Source organism: Argiope bruennichi, chromosome 5, assembly GCF_947563725.1.
Source record: "Argiope bruennichi chromosome 5, qqArgBrue1.1, whole genome shotgun sequence".
Taxonomy (NCBI): domain Eukaryota; kingdom Metazoa; phylum Arthropoda; class Arachnida; order Araneae; family Araneidae; genus Argiope; species Argiope bruennichi.
The window spans coordinates 124042977-124070856 of record NC_079155.1 but is presented as its reverse complement, the minus strand read 5'-3'; the positions used below and the strand labels follow the sequence as shown (position 1 = coordinate 124070856).

The following is a 27880-nucleotide window of genomic DNA, read 5'->3' as shown; positions in this document are numbered from 1 at the left end:
AATCGCAGTATATCCATGTATCACGTGACCATGCGAAATGCCCTTATTTGTCTAATTTGATAAATAAATAAATCAAAATAATTCTGCTTTAATACAAATTATCAAACGAATATTACATCAAAAGTCAATCGAGATTGTTGGAAATTGTCCAGAGAAAGGTTTTCCAGCTCTTGAGCTAAATCTTGCGCCAAATATTTCTTTAAAAGGGATCGCGAGTCACTGTCCAATGTGTAATTCCTTACGTTCTTGAGTTGGCCATGAGTGCAACCAGCAATACCGGCACGTCCCAGTCCCAAAGGTGCGATCCTTTTCCACTTGTGTGTTGAGGGGTCGAAGTACTCGCAGTCGTCTGAGATGATATTAGTTCCTTCATGGTAACCGCCCATCAGATAAATTTTTCCTTCCAATACCTGTTAAGATAAAATGTGTTTGAGGGCACGAGATCGATGGAAACACTTTAAAAGGCTATTTTTTAGAATTAAAGAAGCATATGTAGTTACCGGCTGCACCTGCGTTTATTTGTTATTATGTAAAAATTTTATATGGTGTAGTTTTCGATGCTGATCTTTCCTTTTTTATTCCTCATGTTAACTGTGCAGATATCCTGTGTCTTAACGTGTGTCTTCCATGTGACAGATTAACTGTCACATGAAAATTACAGAAAATGTTGAATCACAGGAAATCACATGATTAAATCATAACATAAACAGAATTCATTGTAACTATGTCTGTATGCATGTATGTTCCACATCTCCTTCTAAATAACTGGATTAAACTTCAACCAAACAAGGGAAAGATTACTGTCAACTTTTCAGAGATCGAAATTTAGTTAAATATCCAGTTAATTAGAATTTATTTAAAATTTCCCTTTTCTTCCACAGTAAATTAGAGGAAAATTATACCAAAAGAATAACTATTAAAGGTTTTTAAAATTCATAATTTTAACTTTTCAACCAAATTTGCTCCATTTCTGAACAATATTTCTTTTAAATTTTAAAGATTTTTTTTTTCGTTGTTAACAATCTTTTGAAATTTTGGAAAAATTTGTTAACTTTGAACTACTCTATCAATAATTTTTTAAAGTTTTTTTTTTTAATATCTGATTTTTTTACTAGGTTTCCATTTGTTTCAAAATAGTAATTTAAATAAGCAAAGAATAACAACAACAAAATAAAGCAGATATAAGTTAAACGCACAAAGGTGGCAAGAAATGTATAACTCTTGTAAACAAACGAAATAAATATTCGATGACAGAAGTAGCTTTAAGCTATAATAAATTAACCAATATTTTAACTTTTTTTACAGAAAATTAAGAGGAAATAATTTCGAAAAAATTTTACGCCATCTTAAAATTTAAAATTTTATCTTTTCAAGGATATTAAATTCAATTTTGTCCAATTTTTCTTTCAACTGTTATTAATACAAATGATTGTGAAATAAAGGTATATATATGTATACATATTAATCTAATTTAAATTCTAATTAATGTCCTAATTTTTATCTTAATTTAGCCCATATTAACTTTATTCTGAAAGTTTCTCACAATCTCAGGTTCACGAAAAATCCTTAATGCTTAAAACACTCTTTTAAGATACCTAAATTTTCCCTTCCTAAATCGACATGCGTTAAAGAAATACCTATTAAAATTTCATAGTAAAACCAGCGAAGAAAAAGATATTGCTGTCTTCCGCTCTTATATCGCGATGTAGACAGACGTATTTCTTAGCACTTTTTAAAAGTCTATATTATGTCTTCGGAATGAAAAAAAAACAAAGTTAAAGTACCAAAAGTTTCTTCTATTCGGCGACGCAGCTTCTAAAATGTGTCATTGCGCATATTATATTATGTATAAACTTTCATGTGTAATATAGCTGTGTAATACATGATAAAATATCATGCTTGATATAATTTTAATTCCAAGTGACGTTGAGTATGCCAGTTAATAGTTGATGAAATAATGAAAATGATTTGAATTTCAATACATAAATAAAATGTATTAATAAAAAAAAATTGCAAATTATCGAAATTCAGATAAAATCACGACCATTCAATTGATATACTTAAACGAATATTTTTAATAAATTTTATAACAATATAAAAATTATTTCTTACAATAATGATTTAGGAAATTATATTAATGACGGAATAAGTCAAAAACTCGCACAATTTTTAAACCAATTGAATCTTAATTAATTTTAAAATAATCTGTCAGATGTACATTTTCATTCTCCAGTAAACATCCTTACTGATTTCGGCAGTTATTAAGTCAAATAATTGTCAAATAAACTGCAGAACAGGTAATCTAAATTGTCATTTATTATTAGTCGATATTTTGAGGGAGGAGCGTGATTTAAAAAAAAGAGAATAGTTCCGTAAGTAAGATTATTAAGTAAGATTTGTTCTTTAATTTGATAAATTAATAATTAACATTAAAAGATATTTCGCTCCAGTTTTAGATAAGAAAAAGAAACATGAAAGTGTTTATTTCATCGAAAAACTTTTCTAATAGCAATTATTTTCAATTATTATTAAATTATCTATCGCAAAAATGAAAATAATAATAATAAATTCTAAAATTTCTAAAAAAATAACAGAATTTAAAGGAGGAGATAAAATAGATCACCATGGATACTTAAAATTTGCTGAATTTAATATTAAATAAAGCTATTCTAATTTGCAGATTGTCAGTAACAGGTTAAGCTGACTTTGTCAGAAGTTCTAGATTAGTCGAGACAGTTCGAACATTTGCCTCTTTTACACAGATTGAAAGCTATTCTAACTTCGTTTGAATTTGAAGACCTTGACTCACAATTTTTTATTTATTAGTAAATAATCCATGTCCGAAGAAGATTAATTTGGTTAGTGATGTAGAAAATAGTTTTTAAATACTATTTTCTTCCCAATTCGTACTATCACGTTCTTTTACTTTCTTGTCTTTCAACACAGTCGACGAGGATGGCCCATTCGCGAATATCAACGACGGAATCATTTCACGAAAATGTCGAAGCATTTTACTTCGTACTTAGATCACCTGATTTTTTTCCAGAGGATGCATCATTTTGAGGTTTTATTTATTTATTTCATTTTGATTGTTAAAAATGCCTACAGAGTAATAACAAAATGCAAATAACTTAAACGGGAGAATTGAACTTAAACAATTATATATATTTATTTTTCGGAGCAACAAACATGTCTTTGTATTAGGCGAATAATTATGCATCGATTGAGTCTTCCGAGTGCAAAGGGTTAAAGAATCTGGTCTAATCTGATAAACCAAAGGATAAAGGCTTCAAAGACTTGACTGCAATATTAGAAAAGCATTTGAACCCGAAGCCACTTGTGATTTCGGAAAGGTTTCGCTTTCACAAACGAAATAGCGAGGAAGAATGCTTGGTGTCGAATTGAGCGTTCAGTTGAAGACTTACTTTGTGTTATAACTTGCGATGTTTGGGCAATTTCAACCATAATCTTCGTTAAAGATTCATATGCGATCTACGAAGTAAAGCCATTCAGAAGAAGTTGTTATAGGGACCAGAGCTTAAATACGAAAAGGCGGTAAACATCGCTATCGCAATGGAAATATCTGCAAAATATACTGTTGAATTGCATGCTAGTGATTCTCAAGCAGTCCATAAATTATACCATCAAAAATCTACAAACGTTTTCGTGAAAATTCAGGTCATTTTGCTTCTCAACGAAATAACAAACGGGATAAACCTAAGTAAGTATTTATAAGTACTTGTTGTATATGTAACAGATTTTTGTTCTTTGCTAATGTGTATTGCCCTTTTCTAATGTGTGTTTTCCTTTGCTAATGTGTATAAAAGTAAAACTTGTAAACAAAAAAAACAAAAAACAAAAAAATGTAAATTTAAGGGACATACTGAATTTAATAAAACTTTTACACGTACATATTTTTGTTGACCAGGAATCGATAGAGAAATTGAGTGTTTTGCTAAGAATTGTTTCCAATGATTTAAATACTTAAAGTTTTTAATTGTTGTTTTTTACCTAATAAGTTTGTGATAAGTTAATTTTAGAAAAGTATTTACCATCTGATAGTTTTTCAAAAAATGTCTTCATTCGAAGCAGATGGTATTGTATATTCTTTAAAAAAAGGGATTAATGGTACTTTAAAATCCCCACAACTTTTTTCATCTTTGGGAATGATCTTCAAAACCATGAGAAAGGATTCATATAGATTTTGCTAGTCTTTTTATGAATTACATGTATTTAATTGTAGTGGATGCATATTTAATAAAGGTCCTAAAATGTTTACAATGAATTCCAATATTTGTGGAAAAACTATCGGAATATTAAGATAACTATTTTGTATGGATATAATTCCCCAATGACTTTAGTTTCTGATAATGAAAGTATAATCTTCAGAATTTTTGCTAAAATAGCGTAAAACACCTAATTCTACAATCCAGCTGTTGCCTGCAGTGAGGTTATTAAGTCAGGTTATTCGTACACGTCTGGGTCTATTACGCTCAAGTGAACATGCTCATCTAAAAGACAAATATGCTCCAGAACGTCAGTGTGAAATTGGCGATAAAGTAGCCATACGTAACTTATGAAGTACTGATGAGTTAAGTGGTTGTTCGGAACAGTTCGCTCAGGATGCAATCAGGACTTAGGGATCAATTGCCCAAAGAAAGTTTTTGCTCTTCTATGCACTCCCTTTTCGACTATTCATTAGTTTGCCTACCTTCAGTTTTGTAGCTCCCTTGACAAGAAATCTAATATTCTAGAAAATATGCACGAACAAGAGTCTTAATAGACATATTGCCAAATTCCGTGAATATTCAGAGACCTACAATTTTATCTCAAATTGTCGCCAAGGTCACTGGTCATTGTTTCGACATCTATTCAGCTTCCATTATAATATCAGTAAAACGCTTTTCTGACTTGGCGAGGGAAGGGAAGCAATGCTACAAATTCTTAACATTATATCTGTGAACACTCAAGCATAATACCGCAACAAGCAAAGAGCATGAAAGGAAAGATATCTTCACCCCAAAACTTTATACCTATATGAGATCTTAGACAAAATCCACTCACAAGAATAGATACTTTTTTCCGAAATGCACATTCGATCCTCTACACTTACGGCATAAGTTGAATACAAAAAAATCGTTGCTATGGAATTAATTGTATGAGAAGGTAGAGGGATATACATTATCGACTCTTTGAATTCAACTTGGTGGAAAAGTAATTCGTTTATCTAAGAAGAGGTTCCTCCAGAAATGAAAAGAGAAAGACAGACGGGAAAAAGAGATAGAAAATTGCATCTAAAAGCCTGCGCAAAATGTAGTTCTATATCAAAATAAGATCTTTTGAACATGAACTGGCTAAAAGTCAGAGAGAGGTGAACCATTCGTGATAAAGATTTATATAGCAAAATCAAAATTATTTGTGCCCGGTTATCCTAGTAGATTCGGACTCTTTAGCATTGAAATTAACTATAGTAAATCTGATCATAACGGGAATTAAATCTTTGCTCTTACGAGAGTAATTCGATGCTTAATTACAAGGTCACCCAATACAGGGACTTGCTTATTATTCTGAAAAATAAATATACATAATTATTTTAGGTTGAATATTCTGCGAAAAATTAATTTACATCTTTTTATCACTCTGTAGGTATTTTTAACAATCTAAGGTGAAAAATAAATAAATAAAGTACCAAAACGATGCACCGACAAAGTGAATGGCATCATCCGAATGCAAAGGGTTAATAATATTTAAAGGATAACTATAAAAATAATTATAAAAAAAATAAAGTATAGCGACGCTTTTTGTACACATTAAAGTTCAGGAGAAATTTTTCACAATATATTTATTTTAAAATTAATTGATATTAACTGATTTTTTTTAGAAATGAATGTGAAATCCACAGACAAAAGTAGAATCTGAAAATCTAAAAATTATGAGCTATTCATAAAAGGATGTTCCTGTTTAAATCCAGGACTTATTCCAAGCTGAAACAAAGGCTAAATATATATTCAGATATAAAAATTATTAGAAATGAAGCTTCATATGAATAAATGTAACAGGATGATAATTATCTTTTTTTAAAAAATCTTTATCTTTTTTTATATTTATTATTTTCAAGTAAAAAAATAAAACTGAAAATTAAAGTAAAAAGAACTTTGCAATCAATTGATATACAGTGGCTCAAAAAAAGGAGAGTACACCTTGCTTTTACTTGATAAATCCGACTTTCAATATAAATAACACATTACTGGAAAGTGCTAACATGTTTTTAATTTTACACATAACAAATGGTTTAATTTAGAGTAAATATAAAGAAAAAAAATCAACAAAAAATTTCTAAATTGAAAAGTTTTAGAAGCATTTTAAATAAACATACGCATAATTTTGCCTAAAAAAATTGAGAATACGCCAATGAAATTTTTGCAATATTACGCGTAGAAACGAAGTGCCACTATTAAGTTGTATGTCTTTTGGCTCTTAAAATGACCTCTAAACGTCATGGTACCGCTGCGACCAATTTTTGATGGTATCTGAAGATATTTTACCCCATTCTTCTTGCAACACTTGTTTTAAATGGTTTTTGTTTCTAATTTTTTGATTTTGAACCCCTTTTTCGAGTATGGCCCCCGAATATTCAATGGCAATTATGTCGGGTTACTGTAGTGGTATGTGTAACTGCTGTTTACAATGAAAAAGACACCATATTTTGACGTTACATGCATTCCGTTTGGGGTCATTGTCCTACCAGAAAATGGAATTTCCATGTAAACACACATTTTTAACATTCTTCTTTAGATTGCTGCGACCATATGCTCATCCAACTTATTGCAGAAACTTTTCAAATCATAGGCAGTAGTGTAAGTGCTGAAACTGTGCGATATGCAATTAGACTAACTGGATATAAAAGTCGCATTGTTAGAGAGAAACCATTCATCAGCTTGCAAATTCAGAAAAAGCATTCGAAATTTGCAAAAACTCCTTAATTGAAGATCAATAACCTTTGGAAGAAAGCTATATTTAGTAATGAAAGAAAACTCAGCAATTTTCTCAGTGACAGCCATCGTACTGTATGGAGAAAGCCTAATTCTGCTTTGGATCCAAAAATTTACGTCCTTCAGTTAAACATGGTGGTGACTCCGTCATGATTTGAGGTTGCATGGCTTCATCCGAGGTAGGAAATTTAATTTTTATAGATGGCATTATAAACGATATGGTTTACTTGGATATATTTTGCAGCAATCTAAAGGAAAGTGCTCACAAATTGGGCTTAGATGGAAATTTCATTTTCCAGTAGGACAACGATTCCAAACAGAATGTACGTAACGTCAAAATATGGCGTCTTTTTCATTGTAAACAGTAGTTACACACACCACCACAGTACCTCAACATCAATACCATTGAATATTCGGAGGCCATATTCGAAGCAGTGGTCCAAAAACCCAAAATTAGAAACAAAACCCATTTAAAACAAGTGGTGCATTAAGAATGGGGTAAAATATCTTCAGATACCACCAAAAATTGGTCGAATTGTACCACGACATTTAGAGGCCATTAAAAAACCTAAAAGATATGCAACTAAATACTGACACGTTCTTTTTATGCGAGATATTACAAGAATTTCATTGGTGTATTCTTAATTTTTTGAGGCAAAATTCTGCGTATGTTTATTTAAAATGCTTCTGAAACTTTTCAATTTAGAAGTTTTCCATTGATTTTTCTTTATTTTTACTCTAAATTAAACAATTTATTATGTGTAAAATTAAAAACATGTTTGCACTTCCCGGTAATGTGTTATTTATATTGAAAGTCGGATTTATCAAGTAAAAGTAAGGTGTACTCTCATTTTTTTAAACTAAATTTTCCGCACTGAACGAAAGAATAAAAGAAGGAAGTTTTTAAAGCTCGAGAGTTACGCCATCTCCTGTCACCAATTGAAAATAAAAGTTAGAACTCTCGTCATTCCTAAACTTATACTTCGAATGTGCTGTGCTTTAACTGTCGAATCTTCAAAAGTAAATAAATCATTCTCATCCTAAGCTTTAAATTTAATTAATAATTAAAGGTTATATATAGAACAGTCTGAATTTAAATTTGTGTTCTCAGCTTCAGAAGCTTGGTATTAAAAGTGAGGACCCGATAACATTATTCACTTTGAGACGATGTGTGTTTGATTTTGTAGAAATCCATTATGACATAGTAACAGCCAGCAAAATCTGACTTGATTTATTCTATTACATCGAAACAATTATTTTTCTTAAGTTTTTAAAAATAAGAAAATAAATGGAAGTGAAATATTAAAATTTGTAAGAATTAGATAAATACATCTGTGAAATAAAAATGTTTAAAAACAAAAGCAGCTTTGTATTTGTTAAAATTTATTTTTTCTTAGGAAAGCAGATTCGTATTTTAAGATATATTCGTCAGTTATTATGAAGACAAAATAAATAAATAAGACTGAAATCTTTAAATGAATTTATCAGTTGAGTCTAAATAACTAACAATTCTCAGGTTGTGTGTGCGTGTTCTCAATTCTTTAAATGCATGCACTCTGAGATATGTGACAATCTTCGAAGCATTGTTTTGTAATTTATAAAAATCTTTAATAAAAACAAATATAATTTCTATTATAGTAGGGAACAAGATTTAGAATTATAATCAAATATCGGCGGAAATTTTATTAACACTGAAACCATAAGTAATTATTATTTAAATTTTAGAGATAATATCTGCTCTTACGCCTGACATCCTAAAGCGAATTATAATAAATATATTTCTACTATTTTTAAAAGATGCATGGCTAAAATATTTAGCTGTGTAACGAAGTAAAGATTTCCAGTGACACAAAAAAATCTTTTTAAATATCCCCACTTTTGCAAGGAAACTCAAAATTTTTATTGAAATTTATTGAATTTTTTTCATTAAGAGATCAGTAAAATGAATAAATATAAATCGAGCATTAGATTCCAGTTTATAAAATGGTTAAAATCAAGTAAAGTCTTTTGGCACAATTTCATTTCAATTTATTAAAAATATTATCCTGATGGATATTTCCTATAAAGGAAAATAACAAAATATAATTTTCCCAGAAAATGCATATAAAGATTTTTATATAGCACAAACAACAGCAACTTTGTAAACGTTTTAGAATGTCAAATATGTAGTGTTTGCTGGTCAAACACTTTTTTCCTCGATTTTAAATTAATTTTATTATTTTTTTAGCTTTTTATATTTCAATAATATTGTGCTAAGATGATGATGACAATGATAATGATTGACATCTCTAACACAATTCGCACTTTTCAATTCCCATGCAGTTTTCAAGCATCGGTAAATCAACCAACTGATATTTCTAAATACTTGAGAATGAATAAATGATATAAACGGCATTTATTAAACAAAATCCTTAGAATATGTGCTCTGTTTCTTTCTTTCTGTTTAGGAATTTTTTGGGGGCAAAAAATTCTATTGGAGGTTTTTAAATCTTCCTGTGTAAGAAAACGTAAGCATTTCCGAAGAAAAGTTTTTGCAGTATACAGATAGAGTTGATTCTATTTGCTTTCATAACTAAATTTGGTAGACCCCGTGAGTTTTTTTGGAAACTATTTTTGATCATATTATTTTAATTAATAAGTTGTTTTGCTCTGATATAAGGGGGTTTGAATGCAACAATAACCAAGGGGGGGGGGAGAATTGCTTGCTGGACTTCCAACATATTTTATAAATAAAAATTATAGAATAATTTTGAAATTATGCTTATAACTGACCTTTTTCTAGTATTCTTATTCCATTTCAACTTTTCTTTTTTGTATATTTTCTGTTATACATTCTCATTTTAGAACTATTTGCCTTTTCACAAATATTTTTCACTACCATAAGAACATTAAAATCACTATAAAAAATATAAATGTCGCCAAGAATTTTCATTTTCAAATGGTTCTTTGTAGTTTGAAAACAAATGATTTACTTGTAATATTTATTCTACAAATTTTGAAGTATTTTACAATTACTTCTAAACTTATTATTTTTGAAGTATCAATGCAAAAAAATGGTAAATAGGCATTCAGTGACATATGTCTTCTCTTTTAAACTCAAATTTAAATTTTTAAAAAAAGAAGGGGAAAAACATACAGCTCCTATAGTAATACAGAAAAAATAAAACAATAAAAATAAGTAGATGATCCGTAAATCTATATTTTTAAGCAACGTATTAATTAAGAATAAGAAAATAGCTGTTCAAGTAACTTATTTGGAATTTAATGACTTTTCACCAGTTCCAAAAGCTGCAGTTTATTATATGCATTGTACATTTATTTTTAGTAAACGTAAAAACAAAAATAAAACTTTTTTGGATGCCTAAATATATAGTCAATGAAGGCAACAAGTAAAAATATTTCGAAAATTGACAATTCGATTAAAAATTCAAATTAAAAATTTTCAGCAAAATGACTATTTTAAGGTAGTCACATTAAAAACCATATATCTTTACCAGTTTCAAGAAAATAAATATGAATATTTGTTTTTTCTTCAGATATTTCAGTAATCATAAAGAAAGATAATTTTTATGTACAGGGAAAATATTCTAATAATTTTTAAGTGAATGTTCAGATACATGGATTAATAATTTTATTAAGTTATTTATAAATATTTTTTGATAAAAGATACTTTTTTGTATTATATTAAATTACATTTCTTTGAAAATACATTTAAATTTAAAAAAATCTTTCTGCCGCTAAAAAATTATCCAAATAATAAATTTTATGATGATTTCACTATTTTTTTTTATCAAAGTAGACTACAGATGGCGCCACGAATGGCACCCGATTTTCTGCTACAGAAAATTGAAAGAAATGTTAGGAATTCCAAAATTCTGCACATAAATGTCTCGATCTGCAACAACATATTTGCAGATCTCAGCAAATATATAAATATATATTTCCCCAACTCTTTCAAGTTTTTATTATCAATTAAAGCCATAGTAACTTTTGCAAAAAAACTCCTATATATTTAATGATTTTACTGGATGAAAATCCCTGTACATACAAGTACGCGCATTAATTGAATATTTTAAAATCCTATCCAACTTCGACGATTAGCTTTCCGCTTTATTTCAATGCTCTAGTAATGTCAATCATCTTTAATGAATATCATCTCATCAGTACTAGTAAGAAAAAGTACAAATTTATATTATACTTGCACCATAGCCAATAGAGCATTGCCGTCGATTAGCATTAGGTATGAAGATAGGCGAAATAAATTTGAAAACTAATTTAAACATTTTTTTTTTAAATATGAGGAAAGGAAACATAATTGTTCAGCTTAAGTCTTATGTGCATTACAGAATATTTTTTATTATACAATATCTTAAAGAATTATTCAAATAAAATTTATTTGATTCATCATGAAATACAGTTTTTAACTTTATTTTGAAAATGATTTTTATGACGTGAATAATAATATTTAAATTGTTTTCAATCCATAAATATGCTTTCGAGAAAATGATGAAAAATTAGAAATAAATATAAAAATTATTTTTGATCCTTGATATTATCGGATATTATGGCAGAAAATGCAAATATTTCGTAAAGTTTTTATTTAATTAAAATTCTAATAAAGGTTTTGAAAACTGCTTCTCGATGCAAATTCTCACCTTCTAAAGTATCTATGTACCAAGTAAGCCCACTCTGAGTCTGACCTGTTGAGTACTAACACACACAAATACAATCATCTTTATTATAAGTGAACATATATTGATAAAGCGCCAGATTATTTTTTAACTTGCTAGTAATAATGTAGCTTTTGAGATTTTTTGCTTTTTCGTTTACTAAGAGAAAATATTGAAGTCGAGATTTTGTGGAATCTCTACGTGTCAAATCCCTTCCCTCTCCCCCAAGTGAATCCAAACAGCACATTTCTGGAATTATGCGTGTCTGGTCTGCCTAGGAAAACAATAACTCAAAAATGTTTTGAGTTAGACGGATGGGAGTTGGTACTCAGGTTTTACACCAAATTTATAGTTTTCTATTAAATTATGACGCAAAAAAAAAAAACTAAATAAAATTAAAAAAAAAACTAGCAAGATATATAAAATTTGGTACATGGTTAAGTATCTATAATGCTGATATTGATCACATTTGGAAAAGAATATTTCAAGGATGACCGCCAATCGTCAGTAGATTGTATCTTGCATGTAAACCCTATAAACCAGAAAGCCCCCCATGACCTAACCCCCCCTGAAAAACCTAATGAATAAAACAAATGAAATTTTGTGACTACAATTGTGGCTCTATGCCAAATTTTGGCATAAAAACATCCAAAATATATAATCGCCAAAGACTGCAAGTTAGATGTAATAAAAAGGTAAAATCATGTCAAAGATTGGTTAATCGGAATTGTTGTTCGTCAATACTATGCATTTAATATACAATTATCGATTTCCTTATTATGCTACGAACGCACACTAATCTCATTTGCGATAATAAAAATCTGAGCAGTCGTGAATTCCACGGTATTTTCTAAGCTCCACAATTTTTTTGCGAGGGGTGAGTAGGGGGACACCAACTTTATTAAGAATTATGCAAGAAAATTTCAGTGACCACTCCCTTTAGTTTAAAAAATCCTTTCCGTTTTTGCAGATAGTTAACGGAGTAAAAGGGTCCACAGGTTTGCTGCAATATCGGGCATCATTCAGAATACATAACAGCATCTCGTACAGTATTTTGTGCTGTTGGGAATATGACAATAAAATGTTTGTTTATTGAAAGGAATACAGAATAGGATTTTAATGCACAATATTATTCTCAAAATGAGAATACTTCAAAAGTAACACACTCGATGAAATCCCTTAATCAAAAAATATCAGATACGATTTCAGGTGTTTAGTCTCACATGCTTGGAAAAGAGAGTTTCGGCATTCTTGTAGCTAATAAATATATGCAGCTTTTCCTTGTACACTAACTCTTTTATAAACCCCAAAGACAGAAATCACATGGATTAATATTTGGTGAATAAGATGGGAAATTCAAGGCAACAGATATAATTTTGATAGGCGATAGCTAAAGTTCCAAATCTACTGTTGATGACTGAGTGTCTTTTCTGAATGTTGATAAGAAATTTCGTAATGTTTCACTTTTTCATCTTATAAAAACAAAACTTTTAAATAAAAACATGATTCTTCAACGAATATGACATTTGAGAGACATTTTAAAAAGAATCAGAAGTGGCATCAAATAATTTCCTATTACGCCCTTTTCCTTTGTTCAGATTAGTAGCGAAATCTTTTGAGTATCAGAAGTGTTATTTCACTTCAAAGCTGTAAATTAATTAAAACTCACACAATATTTCATTTGAAAACAATGACAAGCAATAATAACAATAAAAAAAATAAGGGCATATTTTAATTAACCGTGAATGCCAACAAGGATGATGATTTTTGCGTGTGTGAGAGGGTAATATAAAATAAAGTTTCACAAATAAAAAAATATTTTTTATCTGGCCTTTGCAATCATTATCAAGCCGGTTAAAATTCAGTTAAAATGATATATTTTTTTAATGACTGCAACATTGTTTCTTCTTTTAATTCATATTTTAAGAAAAATATAAATATTACAATGACGCATGTCGGTGAAATTGTTTGGTGAAATCTTTAGTAATATTAAAGTAACGATAACATTAGAAAATTTTATTTTGAAAACTAGCCAATGTAAGCGACCAGTTTGTTTGCCTAGATCATTTACTTTTTATGTTGTTAAACGATTAATATAGAATGCATTTTTTAAATTCAGATTCCTATTTTTATATATGTATTTAATTGCATTAATATGTTACAAATTACTGAAGTATTAAGTTACACACATATAGCGTATATAAAAAATGTAATTATAAATGTATAAAAAAATGGATCTGGAAATCCTATTTAAGAGTTAATGCTGAAGAAAGTAAGTTTTTTAAATCTTAACTTTAACATTGGCAAAATCACACGTTTGAATGTTTTAATGGATAAGTGTGCATTTAAATATAACGCTAAAAACGTTTTTAGATTATATATTAAATTAAATTGAAATATAAAAATTGATTAAAAAAAGAAAAAAATCTTACGGAAATAACACTGATATTATTAAAAAACATTTTTTTGATTTTTAAGATAATTCAAACTTAATTTTTTTTTTTTGAGATAATTGATTTGGAAGATATAGTCATCAATTTCCATAAATAGTTACTGCGATTTTTTTCATCTTACGACGATTAAATCTACTTTTACGCTCGATTAAATTTTCTTTTTGGTATTCATATCTTGATTTTTTTACGTCATGTTTTTCTTTGATTGAAAGAAAAGTAAAGGAACTGATAAATCTCTCCAGAATTTTTCTAATAATAATTTGCAGCTCTATTATTAAACAATGAATTAAATGCAGATGTAAAAATATTTATTCAAACAGTTTTAAATATTTTTTTGTTTGAAAGCTTTTCGACATTAATGCACACTTCGGTTACTTCATTTCAAATTATCCAACGGAATGACTGAACTAGTTTGAAGCATTCATACAGTAAGTCGTTGATAATTGACAGTTGCCATTCGGTAATAAGTAATAAGAAAGATTTCGTAAGCATTTTATATACGTAGAGTGATATTGCAAAGATTACTTACTGCTGATGCAAAATTACTTCTGGGTCTTCTCATGGGCTTAGTGGCGAACCACTGCTTGCTGCAGACATCGTACTTTTCTACTGTTTGCAATCTCTTCGTACCGTCGAATCCTCCTAAGGCGTAGATATAGTCTCCGACAGCCACGCAGGCAAGTCCAGACCTGCAGCTGTTCATGTCGGGCAACAAGTACCATTGATCAAACTCCACGTAGTACACCTCCACAGAATTGAGGTACTTACGCCCGTCGAAACCACCTGCCACAATGATGCGATTCCTTATATGACATGAACTAGCATCACTCCTCTTGAAGTTCATTGAGGCGATGTAGTTCCACTAAAAGAGAAAGACGAGTTCTGTTATGCAGTATCGAAGTTAACAGTATGAATTACTATTACAAAAATATCGAGTTCCAACGAGATTTTGATCGTTTAGTACTGAAATAAAATTTAAAAGATATATTGTCATCAAGATTACACCAATGTTCAAAACTTCAAAATTCTAATTTCAAATTTCTTCAGAGTTGTTCAAATTCTATCAAAAAAGTGAGTAAGAAAATCGTTTATGAAATTTTATCTTTATAAGCATGAAACTATTGAATTTCGATATAAATGTGTAAAAATGGAGCTGCTAAATAGTGAATTTCATAAATATCAGAAGTGGAATTCTTAAACTTTGGTTGTAATTACACTTAATTCAATCTCTTTGAATACATTCAAGATGCGGAGTTCTTTTACATTCATTAACATTGAATAACTGAAAAGCACAATAATATCAGGAAATAGAAACCTTATTAATTATAAGTTAAAATAAAATGTCCACAAGTACTTCCAAAGGGAGTACTTTAACTTTTCTAAACTCCTTGACAGCAAACACTTCTCATTTGTGTCGCGAATTGAAATTCGTTAATTAGAACTTAAAAAAAAATCTTAGATATTTATAAATGTTTTATCATTTCAATACATTGAGTAGAAATTTTCGAGGACAATTCCTACTGAAACTATACTTCAAATCGGAAGATAATGATTAAAGTGTCCTCTCACAAAATTCCCAAATCAACCGCTATCTGCACAACTTCATTATTCAAGTGGAACCTTATATATGAATTCACAAACGAGTACACTTGTTGCAATGAACAATTAATTTCGAAATCCTATCGTAGAAATCAGAATCTCTCCTCGAAACTCAATATCAAGCAACTGATTCATTAACTACAGCTTCTGAGCTGATGAAATTAAAATGAAAGACACATCCGTTTACCCTGTAAAGGATGTACACAATGTTTCAAATTAATTCCTTCGTTAGATCAATGAAAGTCAAAAGCACGCTAGATTGGGTAAATGAGTTGTTACTGCTCGTATTTTCTTTCTAATGATGTATATCGTGCATTTGGCTTTCGAAGAGATTAACGAAGTTTAGTGTCAGGAAATTTCATAGAAATGCAAAATAATCATCGGATTTGGGAATGATAACTTTAAAAATATTAATTGCTTTCTTTCATGCTAATTAAAGGAAAATGATAAAATGTTTCTGTCAATACTTACTAGAGGCTAAGCAGGTGAATTTTCCAGTGTAGCAGTAAAGTCATATCACTGATACACACGGATAAAAAACCTGAATGACCGGACATTTGCTACAGCAACACTGTCGGGAGCTGTGGTTGAATCCTTCAGGGCAATCACCGGCCACGGTACAACCCTTCCCTAAGGAAATACGTCCCATCATCGATGGGAGGAGCCAGAACCCCACCTTTTCATGTACCCTCCAGGGTGGCGAGAACCAACCACCATGCTAGAAGCTTCTCATCCTCAATTACGGGGTGCCCCCAGAGGGGATGCGTATGCTAATGCAGTTATATTGGATAACATCTTGTACCTCATGATCAATGCTTTTAGAATGTACAGATGGATCAAAATCATTGGGGATAAACGGATAGTTTAATAAATGTATGTGGTGACATAGAGCAACATTGAGTATTCGAAAAAAAGTTTAAATATGACGTTTTAATATATTGTTGCGTTTGTGTGTCATCGCGCTTAAATATTTCTGAAAGCACAGACCGACAGACGGTCAATCCCTTTTTGGATTTGGCTCAAAATTTGGTAAGGGTTTACACTGAAGATGTTACATTTGTGTATTGAATTTTATCTGTTTAGCTCTCTTCATTTTGTAATTATCGTGCTAACTTATATTCGAACAGCCAGACAGAGAGACTTCCTCTGAACGGATTTTGCTCTGACTTTGACAGAAATCTACAAATTTGGTTTTAAGTCTGTATACCAAATTTCATCCGTCTAGCTCAAAAGTTTTTGAGTCATCTTTGTCACAGATAGACGGAAAAACTAATATAATACCAAAAGTATGTTTTTCCAAATTCCGAAGGTCTGAAACGTGGAGATTCGTTCAATTCTCGAATTCGAATTGTTTTGAAGATCACTATGTTTTCTGTATACTTTGTATAAGTCTAGTACTTTCCGATGTGGTGGTCGCAAAAGAAGTCACAAATTTTAAAGTTTTGTATAAAGAAACTATTGGCTTTAAAGTCTCAAAAATTGCTGTGTGGTGTCCTCAAACGAAAGCACCACCTCCCTGCTAAGAGAGGCAGGTTAAAAAAGTTTATGACTGCATTTTTTCAAAAAAATAAATAAATAAAATAAATAAATATAGTTAGTTTTTATGTAAAACATTAAATTATGCAAAAAATATAAAGCGCTATGAATTTACTTGATTGGTTTCTGGTATGAAGCATTCTGCTGTTTTAGATCTATTATCATTTTGATCATATCCACCGATTGCATATATTTTACCATTCAATTCGACAACACACAGAAAACATCTGGAAAAGAAAGCACGTTTTAAAAGAATTTTTATAGATTTTTGAGTTCTAGAATATTTTAATTTCAGTTTTATTAATAGTTGTTTTGTATTTATTATTGGGCAAAAAATATATGTTAAAATGTTATTTCTACTTTCTACAGTTCTAAGGATAAAATACTAAAAGGACAGAAAATAAAAAGATAAAAAATACTTTATTAAGGTAGATGCTATGTTAAAAAAAACGATTTTTAGCGTAAATATGATTTTTTAAATTTAGTATACTTATGTTTGAATAGTTTCATTTTTACAGCCTTATGAATTTTGTTTATAAGTTCAATTTTTTTAAAAACATTACAATGATTTTATATTTGCTTTTGTATACGTTTTAATGCTATTTTACATCTTTAAATCTTGTTTTCTGAAATTCTAACCTTTGGTAGAATCTTCTTACAAAAAGATTCAGGAATAAAAATCTAATGCATATTTTTTTTAAATTCAAATTTGGTATAATAATTCATTATTATGTTCTTTAGTTTCTGATCCACAGAGAGCATTATATTGTTTATTTAGAAAATTCTATTGAATATTAATTCTATTGTTGTTTCAATGCATTCTATTTATTGTTATTGTTATGGATTACTTCAATTCCACTACTAAGTCCGTAAAGTCAACGGGTTCGTTTGTAATGAGTGTATGGTGTGAAAACAATGAGCAGGAGTCATTGTTTTCACACAAGTCTTTTATTAAACACGAAAACTCTAACACAAAGACGACGAATAATCAGCCGAGACGAACACAGAGCAGCACACTACAGCAAACAGTAGCCCACAAGTAGTTATCGACCACAGCACACAAAGCGGCCAGACAGAATTCAGCAGAAAGAATGATTTCACGTAGCTTCACTATTCGACCTCTCCAAACGTCTGCAATTCTCCATCTTCTCCTCTCTTTAGTTGTATCCAACTGCCAACTCATTACTACACGCCTGGCTATTCCACACACGACACGATGCTGCTTCTACAACAAACGGCAGGACTCGGCACACAGCTCAGTTCAGCAATCGCTTGAGCTCCACACAACGCTGGACTATTCCGTTACGTTGTTTCGTTATCCTCTCAATGACTCGTTTCACGACTCCAACTACTCCTGCAGCTTGAGGCTGCCGGCTTTTTATAGCTCTCGGGAGGCGGGATGAGAAGGTTTCGGACCAACCAGGCGTAATTCGATTTCTATTGGTTCAATTGATAAAATACTGGAAGTTTCCAGTAATATCTATTTTGTCGCCAAGTTTGTCGCCAACCTCTAAGATCACTGACGCGGCACCCGATCAGCACCCAACAGAGCTAATCGTAAAACGGTATTTCCAGTGATTGAACTAACCGTGTTGGGAAGCAGCATTACAGGTTTGTAATAATATATATAAGTAATTTAAAGATAATCGTATGAAATGTGGTTGAGTGATTGATAATTCTAGCACAGCTACATTTATAATGTGACCTTGACCATACCATGATAAAGATAATAATTATAAAACCCCAACTGCTAATTTTTATTTCTAGTTTAGTTATATTTTAAATGTTACTATTGATTAAAGTGATATATTAAGCATTACTATTTTTTCTGAGATTGGTACCTCCTTTTCATTATTTCAAATTTAAATAGATACTGGGAAAATGTTATTATTATGTGTTAGGAATCACTTTCAAGATACGGACTACAGTTTAACATATTTGTTTTCATTACTTTAAATTTAAATGCATACTAAAAACTAAGTTATTATCATATAAAAGTAATCACATTCAAGGTAAGTATCTTATTTGTAAATAACAAATATGTATCCAAATATCTGTTAAACTGGAGCATAGTTTTGTATTCAGTGGATAGCGTATCTCTCAGAGGGGTGATGCGATAGTTATATTGGTAACTGCTGAGAAAGTTTAGTTTAGTTTTATTATCGTCCCGTTTTAAAGCAACAATAAGGATAATTTGGGATGGACTTTTTAATTTTGAACCGCGGTCAGATGATGAGAATGGCACATGAACTGTCACACCCTCTCCAAACATCCACACCATACCAGCGGGTGAGCATTTGGCCCCGACGGATTTAACGTGCATTGGATAACGTGCTTTCACAACGGTTCTTCTGTGGAATCGTGTCTCGAACCTGAAACCCACCTGTTCCGAAGTCGAGATCTTACCACAATGACGCCTCGGGATCTCCGGAAAAAGTACCAAAATATAAAGGATTTAAACAAGAGAATAGTTCTAGCATTTGGTTTTCAGGAGTTCTTGTGTTAAATATGAGCAAGTAGAGGATGCGGGAGATCCTCACCTAATGTCGGGAATGATAATCTCCTGTTTGGTGTACCAGCGCGCGCGTGTGTGTGTGGGGGGGGGCATCAAATGAAAAGAATCCCAGAATAAACTATTTTTAATTTACGATAATTTTGGAGTTAACTTTCACCTCTTACCTAATACATTTACCTTCCGTTTTGTTATTGAAAACCTTACTGATATAATTATAATTACATTCGCATGCAGTATATCTGATATTCGAATTGAATGAAAATATTTTATACAACAGAAATTCCTAGGAAAATTAATTTATTGAAATCTATTGGCTACTATTTGTGGTTGGGGAAAGCCGATATTTTCATTTCAATTGAAACATATTTTAAATCACCATCAAGTTAATTGAAAATTAATGACCCTGGGAATTTTCAAATTACCAACGAGATCTTTAAACACTTTAATTTAAAGGTATTTGGCAATTTAACTGATATTTGATATTTTCAGTTGCTGCTATACATTCTTTCATTATGAGATTATATTAATAAACGTCCTATTTCAAGGTAAAATAGAAGAGTTTTCGAATTTTTTCTCTTCTTCTGTGGATGATTCACGGGAAGAAAACTAAGAATATTTAAGAAAAGTATCATGAAATAATTTTCTTGTGTCAAAATTTGTTTATAATCAAGATGAATGGTTATTTGTCTGTATGTTGGGGTGGTGTAGGTTAGACCATTTGACCTAGAGCCATCAATCTTAGCACATACAATCTTTGGAAAATTGAAATGTGCCTTTCAGAACGATTTAAAAAAAAAATAGAATTTTACTTAATGAAAAATGAAGCTAAATTTTGGCGTGTTTCCGTAATAACATCCAAAAAAGAGATTTTTATATTATCTTAAATTTTTTTAAATTATCGTTTCGATGATATCAGTTTTTTAAGCATATAAATTAAGTTCTTAATTTAATTTTTTTAAATACTAGTTACTTTTGGCATCCAGTTTCTTTATCAAAATTATTGACTTTTTAGGCTGTTAAATTGTTAAAATGAAATGCGTTTTAAGAAAAAATTTCACTTTGTTATTTAATAAAATTGATGAACATGCACATATTACGATATAAAAGCTAAAATGAAAAACACTTTTTCGTTTCGGCGAATACTCCCTAGAACATTTATACTGATATTTTGCACCTTTATTAATTAGTCAAGTAAAGCTTTGAATTCAATACATTTAAAAAAATTAAAGAAGAAATCTGAAATTCTTATCATAGCTTGTCTACAACTGACTGTTGTCTTCCAACAGTAAGTAAAATGTGCGATTTTTGTGCCACGTACGTTACTATTACTATTTATTTATTATTATCTTACCATTTATTTCATAAAAAATAAGTTTAACCTGTACGAGAAAGTTATGAACGCATAGGAAAAATTAGTTTTTATCAACGTGTTGTCATCATGTTGGCAATAATTTAAATTAAAAGATTAATTCACCTTTTACCGAAAACTAAACCTAAAGAAGGATAATTTTTTTCGCATATATGTAAAAAAAATGGAATAAATATAGTATATATTTTCTAGAAAGGTAAGTGCAGGTAAAAGGTTTCTGTGAATTTTTAAAATATGTATATAATTAATTGAATAAATCAGTTTTATCTAAGATGAATATGGTTTAATATATTCTGATATTCACTCTAATCAGAGCTCAACAGCTAATTTATAAATCGTTTCGTAATACGCATACATCTTCTAATAAAATGGTCGAAATGAAGCAAAAAATAATATTTTGAGTAACTTGAGTCAATAAATGCCCTGATGATTTACGAATTTAAAATTTTTATATAGATCCTCTGCCCTGTGTGAATCATATTTATTGATCACTAAAACGAACTGTTTTATGTGAATTTGAATATTATTATTCTATAAAAACGGGCGTTTCGTACACCACTTCATCAGCCGTCTCATAGAAGATATGTAGCTGTACTACAAAGTGCAACTACAAACCGACATTTGCCACGAGGTTCAAATCAAATTGATAGTGCCGCTTTGTGGTTATTTTTGATCTCGGCAAGTATGCAAATGAACGATTCCTTCAGTCTATTTTTAAACCAGCGAAGCAAGAGAAAAAAAAAAACACTGCCGCGACCGGAACGATTCTGACTGAATCTTTAAGCGTTTTTCACCAATCTTGCAATTGTACAAAGTCTTGTAAATGTGTTGTAATTAAATTTTCTTTAACTGAAACCTTGTTTTCTTAGCTCTAGCATATTTTAAATTAGGCAGGCAAATTTGTAGGTTAGGTAATTGAAACCAGCACTAGCCCACAGATACATTAATAAGCGCTATGGTTTCTCAAAACTGATTGGCCTAAGATTATGAAAATTTTGATTGCTTTTAAATTGTGATATTTAAAACTTCATAAATCGATCAGATTTGATAGAAGAAGATAGAAACATGTATTTATTTATTTAAAAATTGGTATGTCAAGAATGTTTTGCCGAATATTATTGATTAGGATCAAAGAACTGCATAAAATGTAGACTTCATAGTTCTTTGAACTATATTTATAGTCTGAAACAAAGTAAAATATTATTATTGATGTCATTTAAATCCCTTTGAAAGTAAAACTAAAACCTGAATTTTATGATAAATCAGAGAAATTTTTTTTATAGAATATTTCCTTGAGACTTAGTATAAACTGTTAAAAATATTCTGTAATGCACATAAGATTTCTATTCTGTTTTGTGTATTCATTGTTTTAAAAAATATGTTTTGATTTAGTAAAGACATTTTTGTGCTAATTGAAGTTTAATCATCTTCGCTTCAATTCAAAGTTTGAATTTTACAGGTGCTGTCTAAAAATTAGAGAGATATATAATACAGAATGACGTAAGGTTTCTATAACGGCAGTTATATGATTATCAAAACGTGAAGCTTAAAATTATTTTTCTGAAGACGCTATAATTGATCTCTAAGACTTTTGATTAAAATCTTAGAGATCAATTACTTCTGCCTAACCAGCTGGTCACCAAAAGAGAATTGTATTCAAAGAAAAGAGAGAATATAGCGTTTACTTTTTCATTTGCGTTCTTTTTAAGATACAAATAGGGAAATAAATGATATGGAGCATTGCGAGTACAGAAGTAACTAGAATTAAAGATGATAAAGAAGAAAGGGACAAATATAGTCTTACAGAAACACATTTACACTCTTAATAAACTGTATTTTCCTTTATTTTTAAAATCAAAATAAGTAATTTAAAAATACAAAATTTTCTTCCGCTTTTAGTAGTAATAATAACATAATATAAATATAAACATATTTCTACTACTAATAAAGAAGAATACGTTAGTGCTCTACAGAAAAGAATGCATGAACCAGAGCAACTTCAAAGAATGATTATGCCGGACTCGTTCGGCATAATCATTCTTTGGAGATGGGAATGAGGGACCTTGGAGTGCTAGCCATATGCTCACCTAACCTGCACATAGACACCATTCCCAAAGGATCCTTCCATCTCACCTTATATCAATACTTGGCTAGCTTTGGATAGCCATTATCGGAATCCTACCCACACCCTGATTCAGCGAGCCAGGATCTAAACTGGAAATCCAGTGAAATCATAAGCACTTGGCTATGCTACAACCAATTTCACAAACTATGGATTCCTTTTTGGGACCGTCAAACCCCATCAAGCCTTCTTTGGATTCTTTGCCAGGTCGTAATTGGCATAGTGCACTGCCACCAACCTCTGAGAAGCTCCTGTTTCATGTTAAGAGAAGTGGGGCCCCAATCCTGATGTCATACGATGCTGCTAGTCTTGTTTTTCCTTGCTGCCAAGCCAAGGACGGTTGAATAGATCTTCCTATTACCACTATAGTTCAACACAAGGCCCAAAAAACCGAGTTTTCCTTTCGTGGTATCACATCCAAAGTACTTCCAATACGATTCGGCAAGTAAGAACTAAGCCTCATCTTCGTAGAAATAGATATTAAATTTCCATCCTGCAAGTAGGTCACAACAACTCTATAGAAAAGCTATTTTTTTCGTAATTAAACTCTCTCACTAGCTAACTTCTCCCTGTGTGCAAGCGGGTTTAAGGAGAAGGGTGGTACAGAGATTAGCCTAGAGTTGAATCAAGTCCTTCTACTTCTTTGAGGAACATGATTTTTTTCTAAGAAAGAGTGCTTCCTACTTGTCATCCCCAACTATTTTAAGGCCCTAAGCGTCGATAAGTAGAAGCTCCGAAAATGTTCATATTACAATTTAAGTTAGTCACTCACTCTTTTCCAAGGAGCTTCACCTACTCTTGGGTGTATGTTACATCCAAGAGTGGTGTAACTTCCTACTGTTAGTCACACCCAAAAGTGGCGTAACTTTCTATTGTTAGTTACACACAAAAGTGATGCAACATCCCCTTGTTAGTCACTCCAAAGAGTATGTAACTTCTTAAAGTTAGTTACACTCAAATGTGCTCTAACTTTCCACTGATTAATTACATCCAAGAGTGGTGCAACTTCCTATTGTTAATTACGCCCACCTACTCTTGGTGCAGCTTCCTATAGTTAGTTATGTAGTAAGGAATATCATATGGACTAGGACGACCCAAGCAACGCATTCAGGAGGTTAAAAATTTTATATTCCTCATTGATACTCAAAAACTGAAGGCATTTTACCTATTTTCATGCATAGGCGACATCTCTTCAAATTTCATCTCTTCGGTATCGAACCTACAGCAGGAATTAATAGGCAGCAGCTCGTCTGTTCCTCCAATGACATATATATATTTCTCTAATGAAATACATCGATGAAAGGTAACTCTGGGCATAAGAGAACCCTTTACTTCGATCTAAAATTAAAATTAAAAGAACCCCTTGAATATCTAATATATAACCAATGTCTATTACTTTGAAAATTATGCATTTTTACTATTTTGACAGATATTATTATCATTATTGCGGATGAAATGAACACTATGGAAGGAAACTGTGCATTAATATTTTACAGAGACATTCTTTTTTTAATAACATGCAATGCAAAATATAAGGTCCAAAAATTTATCACTACTTATTAAAATTGCCTGAATAATAATTACTATATTGTTTAGAAATATAATCATCGTAGGATTGCTAACAAAAAATAAATTGAGCTTAAATCGTGAAGTCCTAAGATTCCAAAAACTTCTTATGGATGTAGATTTAAAATAATTTTGCATAAACCAATAATTCATATTTATATTTATATTATTTTTTATTTTATTAAATAATTTCACCTTATTTTTTGTTTAAAGAGGGAAAGATATTTCTTTAAATTTATTTAATAATTAATTATTGGAATCAAACTTCATGAAAATTAGTGTTCAAAATTAGATTTTTTTAAAATTTATTTTTTCAGCATTTTTTATAACCATTCACATAATTTATAGTAAAACTATTGAAAAGTAAAATAAAAAAAAAGAAAAATGTTATTGAAAGGTAAAAAAATAATTGAATACGGTGGTTTGAATTGAACATTAAAGAATTTTGAATAGTAAATAGTTTTTAATGACTATGCTTGATTAAAAATTTTATTTGTTACTTCTTACAAATTTTAATATAGATTAATTTAACTTTGTTGAAAAAGAAGTCGGTGGAACATTTATTAAATCAATATATAAACGAACCATTTAAAGTATTCAACCTGATGATCAAGAACAATGCCTCTTTTCTTTATTTTAATATTATTAAAACCGACACATCTTTCAAACAGTCTAAAAAAATCGTATCAGTTGATAAAATATGATTTTCTTTTAAATAAATATTTAAAAATTTTAAGTTAAATTACAGGGTGTTTATAAAGTCCCGGACCCATTTTGATGTTTAATAACTCGTAAAATAATAAAGATATAAACAAACTTATGGCATTTATTGATGGAACAACTCATATATTTTCCTTTTCAGGTTTGAATATTTTTACTTTTGTAAATATCGTCTGCACGTGTGGTTATTTTCAGATAATTTCATTTTCCAGTCTAAATATCTGTACTTTTCTAAATATTGTCTGCTTATTAATTGCATTTTTCCCTCTTTTGTTTTTGGCAACTATTACAATGTTATGTTTACTTTTGATGTGTTTGTTCTATGTAGTACTTTTGTATGTGATGTTTTATTCGAGTGGATATTAAGGAGAATGTGTAAACCACAAGAGAAAGCACAGATTTTATGGTGGTTCATAGAAATGAAATCGATAGTGCAAGCACAGAGAAATTTCAGAAGAATTTACCAAAAAGATCCTCCATTCAAAAACAGCATCTTGCGGTTGAAAAAGAATTTTCTAGAAATTGGAAGTATCGAAGATAAGAAACGTTCCAGACGTCCTTGCACAAGTGATTTTGATGTTGAGCGTGTCAGAGAGACATTTTTACACAATCCTAGAATATCTGTGAGATCAGCGGCAACAGAACTGGATATGCCAATTTCGACGGTGTACAAGGTTATTAAGAAAAAATTAAGACTGCATGCATACAAAGTTCAAATTGTTCATGTTTTGGAACCGAACGATAGGCCTAGGAGGATGGCCTTTGCAACAGATATGCTAAGGAGGATAGAAGATGCTGCTGATTTTCTGAAGAGCATATTGTTCTCCGATGAAGCATCCTTTCATGTTTCTGGCATTGTTAATCGCCATAATGTGCGCAAATGGCTCTGTGGATGCCGACATGCTTGTCGATACCTGGCGTGAAATCGACTATCGACTTGATATTCTCCGTGCGACGAAGGGGGCACACGTGGAAGTTCATTGACAAGGGTCATGAAACTTTTTGAGTCTATTTAACCATTTATGTTATTAATTTTAATCTATCTTTATTATTTTATGAGTTATTAAACATCAAAATGGGTCCGGGACTTTATAAACACCCTGTATAATTATTTCCACTTGCAGTTAATTTTTCGTGATACAGGGTTATTCAAAACGATTACACCATTTAGAAATGGCTATAGCTTTTTTTGCAAACAACGAAAGAAAGACAATTTGAACAAAATACAAATGGAAATTTATGTTTTTGTTTGCTTACATAATAATTGATCTGCATGGCTTTTGGTTACACTTGCATTCATTTCACTATAGTCATAGTCATCAACTCATTTCACGATAACATGCACTTATGTGCATTTCGTAAGTACATACACACAAACATGTGGCTGTCTCAATTTATTTCGACCTAATCTTGTATCTACATTTCATCGAGATGTTAAGTATCGATTTTTGTATCTTCACTTCGTCGAGTATAGTATCGTCAAAAAATTCAAGCCCGAAATTTTGACTTATCTTTAAGTTTTACAACTCCCTGGGTTCGGAAAACACATTTATGGCATTATATCTGTGAGCGACAAAGATAATTCGCTTTGAGCCATGCGGATGAAACTTAATTTATGGTCTTTACACCAAAATTACAAATCTCTATCAAATTTTGAGCAAAATCCTATATCCAGAGGATGTCCGTCTGTGTAGATGTTCAAATATTAGTTAATTTGATACTATAAAACGAAGAAAGCTAGTTGGGGAAAATTAGATATGCAGATTTAAAATCTAAATTTTAGACACCTATTAAAGTTTGAGCCAACTCCAAGAAGGAGGTTGAAAGTCTGTCGGTCTGTACTCCCAGAAGCATGTAAATAAACGTGATAACTCAAAAACGAAATGATTTAAATGTATCAAATTTGATGTGTGATTTTATGGTTACAAGTGAAGTTCCTTTTCAAAGTTTTGATTCAATCAATTAAGAAAAAAGCAAAAAAAAAAAAATGGATTTTGGATAACATTTACCAATTGTCAAAGAGTAATCTCAAAATAAACAAACAACAAACAAGCCAAGGATCATATTATAGGTTCAGAAAAAAATGTTTAATCCTGGCCAAAGGTTAATATTTCGTAATTATTATATGCCAATGCCATTATTTTATGCCAATTTTCTCTGGTATAAACCTTTGTTAGAACGTATGTGAGGAGGTTTGCAGGTAAGACCATTACTCTGATTTATTATCGTGGTTTAAGTGGAAATTATTGCCAATACAAATCTGTTCATTTGTTTTGAATAATCCTATATTTATTGCAACGTAGATTTAAGCAACATTGAAAAGATAATAAGAATTCCT

General features: G+C 30.5%; 1 protein-coding gene across 1 annotated transcript; it reads right to left on the bottom strand.

Annotated features, from left to right (window-relative positions):
* Positions 1-101: 101 nt before the first annotated feature.
* Positions 102-23262, bottom strand: LOC129968400 (kelch-like protein 10). Its single transcript, XM_056082257.1, has 4 exons — positions 23222-23262; positions 17366-17477; positions 14645-14977; positions 102-410 (listed from the first exon to the last, which is right to left on the bottom strand). The coding sequence occupies exons 1-4, from the start codon at positions 23260-23262 to the stop codon at positions 102-104; spliced, it is 795 nt and encodes a 264-aa protein (XP_055938232.1).
* Positions 23263-27880: the final 4618 nt, after the last annotated feature.